The sequence below is a fragment of the Centropristis striata genome, chromosome 10 (assembly GCF_030273125.1).
Source record: "Centropristis striata isolate RG_2023a ecotype Rhode Island chromosome 10, C.striata_1.0, whole genome shotgun sequence".
In the NCBI taxonomy this organism is placed as follows: domain Eukaryota; kingdom Metazoa; phylum Chordata; class Actinopteri; order Perciformes; family Serranidae; genus Centropristis; species Centropristis striata.
Window position 1 is genome coordinate 7,659,168 of NC_081526.1, and position 5,812 is coordinate 7,664,979.

A 5,812-nucleotide genomic window follows, 5' to 3' on the forward strand; every position below is an offset into this window, starting at 1 on the left:
AATAAGATGGTAAAAGAAAAAAACCCGCATAATTGATTTTGCGCACATAGGCCTGTAAGCGCTGATCAAAATTGTATAATAAAGAAATTTATAATAAAAAGTTTCCAAATTATATTTTCTCTCTCGTGCTCCTCTCGATCAGAAATGCCTTAATTTAAAGAATAGATTAATTTCAGAGAAATTATTTAGCAAAGAATTGATTTAAAAGTTTTATTTGTAAACATTAAATATTTCTTTCTCTCTAAAGTTTTTTTTTTTTTTTTTTTTTTTTTTTAACTCGGCACCAAATGCGTTACAGAAGTTGTAAGTACATCATGATGTCAAAGATGTGGGCCTATATCACACACTCATGATCCTCTTGATATAAGATGGGAGTTTTTTCATTTTTAAATGAAAACTAGCTAGACGTTAATAAGACATAAAAACATAGACAACGTGCTCAGCATGAACTCGGATGGTTTGAAATCGTTTTAAATTGCACCATGCTTAGTGTAGCTCTTGGCAATAGAAATAATAAATATATAGAAACGTTTATATTCAACAGCAACAATACTTACAGCACATACAAACAAGGAATGTCTGACAGTTTTACAAACACCATGGGTCCCTCATTTTCTATACACATGAGATATTTTTCCACATATGCGTCATACATAAAAGGAGTGCCATAACTACGAATCTGTATCAAATCTAGCAGACTACATAGTGTCCGGTATATATTATTATATAGACATCACCTCAGCAAGTGCCTATAAAAGAAAAGAGAAAAAAGAAAACTAGAACATGCGTTGTCTTTTCTGGATACTTTTTGGGATCCTGTCAGAAACACATAGGCACGAGTCAGAAAAGAAAAGAAAATTAAATCTTTTCATTATAACAAACTTTGTACACGTGTTATAAACCGATGCTCTGGAGGCATCACATAATCTATCGTAATATACAGTGTGTGTGTGCGTGTGTGTTCGTATATATAAATGGAATATATTACATCTGAGTGTGCTGAGAGCCGATGGTAAATAAACAGTAAGTGATTGTAAGACCGGATTAACTTCCCTCGTGTGGAAATCAAAGAATAAAAAGGCCTGCACAGCAATCACTCTCTCTCTTTCTTTCTCTCTCTCTCTCCTCTTATTCTTTTTTTTTGTTTCATGAATCCTTACTCATAATAGGGTACTGTAGTTCTATTAGTCTACGGAGCTTGCAAATATTCAGAAATCATAAAAATCTTTCAAGTCTGACTCATAAACAGTCTTTTGGAAGTTCTTTGAGGTCTCGCCATCGAGTCAGACTCAGAAAGGTAGGGTGTCGAGGAACAGTTTGTCAATTATTGCTGGCGGAGGGACAAGATCTTCTAGTTTTAGGTAAAAGATACGCTGCAGACCTTGGGTACAGAGTGTGCGCAGTTCAGGGAGCTTTCCCAAGAGTTTTGACAAGTAGTTGGGACGATTCAATCCACCGCCATTGAATGTCACTTGATCTTTGAGGCAGTTGACTATCTTGTTTTGGAGATCCTCGACTCTCTTGGGTTCCTTAAGACCGTGTCGCTCTGAAACACAGAAGAAAAGAAAAAGAAAAAATATATTTTAGATGCATTCGCTTTCTCCGTTTGGCATGCAGAGTTTCCAAAGGACGCAGCCGCCTTTACGCACCTGTTACCATGGCCAGAGCTGCGATGCAGGAGAAAGCTGAGATGTCTATGTTCATGCTCTGCAAGTTGGAAGAAAAGTCCACGATAGCGTCCACCCACTCTCCAAATCCACGGACGCACTGTAGCCTGTGTAACACCACTCCATTACAAAAAATAAGTTTGCCTTCCACCGGGTTGGACCTGCAATTAATAAGGAAATGCCATTAATTACGCATGGCAATAAATGGGAATTTAAGAGCCTTTCTTATTATTGGGCAGCTAATAAAACCCAAAGCAATGAAGCTTGAAGGAGGAGCTGATGATTATCTAAAAGCCAAGATTGTTTTGTTTAATAATTACGCGGCTTACCTGTACGACAGCCGCAGGACAAACAGTTCCAGGAAGGCGGATTCGAAGAGGAGATCCTGATCCGGCTTCGGTAGATCAGAAAAGCCGGGGATCTTCTCCGCCCAGCCCCGGATGATCTCCATGGAGCCCGTCAGGAGATCATAGAACTGCTGGATGTGCTGAGTGTTGTCTCCAGTCATTTGGTAGTCAGGGTTAGCCTGGAACTGGAATTTAATTTAAACAGCGCCTTAATGAGGTCCTTTAAAATATATAATCCGTGAAATTGCAAATGCCCATTTCCAAGAGGGAGAGGGTGCTTTTTCACTATTAAATTCATGTCTTCTTTTTATTAAGTTCTCTATTTCAATGCAATTTACTTAGAGAGAAAATATGCCACATTAAAAGCCTGACAAAGTTAGGAATTCAGCGATGTATTACAGAAAACTTTCAAGGCTGTAAATTGTTACCTAAAAGCAGGACTAAATTAAAAAGGCCGTAAATCTTGTTGTTCCCTCTGTTTGCACCGAGAGTAATAATTGTCAACTTTTCTTTTATAAAAGGAATGTCTGTGTGTTTTATTTCTAGGATTGTGTACTTACTCTGGAGTAGTCCAAAGCAGACATGGAGGGGTTGGAGTCCACATGGGCCCGAACAAGTGCGCTTATGAGGCTCACCGGCGGCGAGGGAGGGGAGGGCTCCTGTGGACTTTTGGGTTTGGATGGTAGGCGTCCTCTCCGACCTTTCAAATTATCCGTTCGGACAACTGCATTGAAAGAAAAATATGACATATAATTCATTAAAACGCACTCTTGTTGTTGTGCGTAAAAGTATTAAATAACAGCAAAGACTCTGTTACGCACATGTTTCCTGTGAGGATATATAAACTACTGGTGTAAAATAATTGAATGCATGGCCTAAACATACCTTCTCTCACCATTCCGACGACAATGCACTTCTGGAAACGGCAGAACTGGCAACGATTTCTTCGGCGTTTGTCAACAGGACAGTTTTTATTTGCTAAACACACGTATTTTGCATTTTTCTGAACGGTGCGCTGCAAAGAAAAAAAACATATTGTCATTCTGCAGGCCTATTTCCAAGGCTATAGAACATGTAGAACACGGACTGTGGATTACTGCACAAGTGATGGATAAAAAAAGAAAAGAAAAGAAAAGATGAAAACGATATAATATCTATCTCATCTCCTGTTTGGGGCTGCGCTGTGTGAACCAACAGGAGGGAATAGACCGTCAGCAAATACACATTCGTGGTCTTTCATATTTTACTTAATCCTCTGAGGTGAATATGTGGATAGATGTGCTTGTCATATAAAGTTTTTTACGCACGCACTTTGAGGCTTTGCATGACAATATTATGTGTGGAAATGTGTAAAATCTATTATATGTTTAGATTATTTTTAAAAGAATTAAAACTCACGGGCGCCGTAAATAAAAAATAATAAACACACAGCATAATCTTTGATATAATAACACTGATTCATGGTTGCTGTCATGTCAGCCCACCTTGAAAAATCCTTTGCAGCCCTCGCAGGTTCTCACTCCATAATGCTGGCAGGCTGCGTTGTCCCCACAGACCGCACACAGACCCTCGTTTGACGGAGATCCTCGGGACGGGGGCGATGGCACTTGGCTGTCCACCAGCTGGTGCCCGTGGCCGAGCTGCAGGGAGTGAGGGAAGGCCAGGCCAGCCTGTTTCCGGATGGCGCTGGGCACCGCAAAACTCTGTCCGTCCAGGCCGCGGTGCACGCCCGGGTTGTCGTGGTTCATGGAGACGTGCAGCGGCCCGTCGAACCGCATCTGACAGCTGGAAACTGGAGTGCCAGGCGGGGACTGCTTGAAGGAGAAGAGCGAGAGCCTCGAGACGGGGTTCTTGCGCTGGTCCATCATATGAGACGTGGCCGCGACATAGTTCTGGTGGAAACTGTGGAGGGAACCAGGGTCCTCCCACATGTGATTAGGCTGGACCTGGAAGTTTGGCGTACTCGGGGCGTGAGGCGAGGACGGTTTGAAGTACATAGGCCCAGAATGAGCCATCATCTCTTCCGACTGAGGTGGCAGGTGGCCCTGCTGATGGTAGCTGTGCATCTGGACGTCCTCCACCTTGATAGAGGACTGCTCTCCAGAGTGGGGCATCTGATACAGACAGGGCGGTTTAACGTCGTAACTGGTGTTATAGTTGTCCATGAATGTACTGAAACTCGGGAGAGAAGTAGTGGCTGTGATCTCAGTGTTGGTCAAGTCCATGCTAAACTTAACAAACTCAGGTGTTAAGAAGTCGCAGCTGTATTCTCCTGCGGTGTGGTAGCTGTAGCTCTGGGAAGCAGGACTAGCTCCTTGAGGTGATGATCCATACTGAGCCTGAACGCAGGGCATGGCTGCAAAGCACACCGGTACAAAAAAACATCAGAATCTCTCAAATATAACCGTGGAGAAAGTTTTAGAGATAACAGTAAAACATGTGCAATAAGTCATTTTTTAAATAAAATAACAACAAATAATAATAATACATCGGTGTTTTGTATTTGTAAATAATTTTCCATGTCCTACCTCAAGTCTTCTGACAGTTTTTCGGTGACACTTGAAATGGGTATTGTCAGGAGTTGTATGGCTGTCAGGATTCAAGAAAGCGGCTCTGTTCTGGATCTTCCCCTGATAAAAACACATCACTTTGACATTTACTACATTATAAAATAAAACAAATATCTAAAAAATGAGCACGAGATCCTAAATAAAGATAGATTTAACCTGCACAATTACGCACAAACTGCAACCAAACACAGCGTGTTGCAAAATATATATTTATAATAAACTTTGTATAGATGCTGACAAAATAAATGCATTTAGAAATGAAACAGCATAAGTAATCTTTTTCTTTTCTTATTATAAAGTGTGCGGTTGTTCCGGATTGAAGTTCGCGCACTTGAAATTAATGACAACTTGTCTGGAAAGCTTTAAAAAAAAAATCTCGTGAAATTTTCAACAGCAGCTACAGATCTGCGCAATATGACTCAGTTTTGAATCATACCAGTTGAACAGTGAAAACACTAAAAGAAAGAAAAAGAGATTAAAACGCCTCGGAGAAAGCTGCAGAACTACAGCGCAGACACGGATTATGCTGCAAAGAAAGAGATGAGTGAATCTTACCTGTTTCACATCAGGATCGTGGCTTTCAATCCATGCGATAAGCATGCACAGGGTATTCATCAATTTGTGTAAAAGCTCCAAACCATGAGCGGCTGTACCCAACAATGCCAGGCAGGACACGACCGTGTGACTCCGCGCACTGACAGCGACACGAGCTTCGACTACCCAGTCTGGCCAATGTGGCTTTGTTTATGTGAGCTCTGGATACCGTGGCCCACGTGTTTCACAGCGCGACGTCATCGGCGTCGACACGGGCTCGGACCAATCCGCTCGGGAGCTCTCTCAAGCCCCAATTTCTCTGGCGAGTATGTTTGTCTTGTGGTATGTGTTCTATGTTGCTTCCCACATGGACATTAGCAGGGATGTTAGTGGAGGGTAAACCCTTCTGTGCTCACTTCAGACACTTTAGTGTTTGCAGAGGTCTTAAGTCACGCTTGTTTTGGGCTGATATTAATCTATGTGCTGTCATTTCATTGTGTTTATCACAAGTCTGCAAAGTAAATGAGACAGGCTGTGATTAGCTGCTACTTTCTGCACATATGACTAACTTTTTTTTTATTCCTGATGTATGTAATCACCCATACAGGGCTAGTTTTTTTTTTGCAGACAGAGACAATTACCTTATATCACACATCATTGTTAGAGAAAATCATATATTGCAACAGGCCAACAT

General features: G+C 41.5%; 1 protein-coding gene across 2 annotated transcripts; it reads right to left on the minus strand.

Moving 5' to 3' along the window:
* Positions 1 to 369: 369 nt before the first annotated feature.
* Positions 370 to 5,363, minus strand: nr4a2a (nuclear receptor subfamily 4, group A, member 2a). Of its 2 annotated transcripts, none has more exons than XM_059343311.1 (8): positions 5,140 to 5,363; positions 4,543 to 4,644; positions 3,499 to 4,370; positions 2,900 to 3,029; positions 2,575 to 2,738; positions 1,997 to 2,199; positions 1,650 to 1,774; positions 370 to 1,546 (listed from the first exon to the last, which is right to left on the minus strand). In XM_059343311.1, exons 3-8 carry the CDS (start codon positions 4,366 to 4,368, stop codon positions 1,290 to 1,292), a joined length of 1,749 nt encoding a protein of 582 aa, XP_059199294.1. In that variant the 5' UTR covers positions 4,369 to 4,370; positions 4,543 to 4,644; positions 5,140 to 5,363; the 3' UTR covers positions 370 to 1,289. The 2 variants fall into 2 exon arrangements, with proteins under 2 accessions (XP_059199294.1, XP_059199293.1); XM_059343310.1 differs by having other exon boundaries at positions 1,650 to 1,828.
* Positions 5,364 to 5,812: the final 449 nt, after the last annotated feature.

Excerpts from the sequence above, each read along its gene's own strand:
- nr4a2a (XM_059343310.1), bottom strand. The coding sequence starts at position 4,368 with ATGCCCTGCGTTCAGGCTCAGTATGGATCATCACCTCAAGGAGCTAGT. Across the intron at positions 3,030-3,498 it reads GCTGCAAAGGATTTTTCAAG|CGCACCGTTCAGAAAAATGC; the intron begins GTGGGCTGACAT and ends TTTTCTTTGCAG. Across the intron at positions 2,200-2,574 it reads CTGCTTTGGACTACTCCAGA|TTCCAGGCTAACCCTGACTA; the intron begins GTAAGTACACAA and ends ATTAAATTCCAG.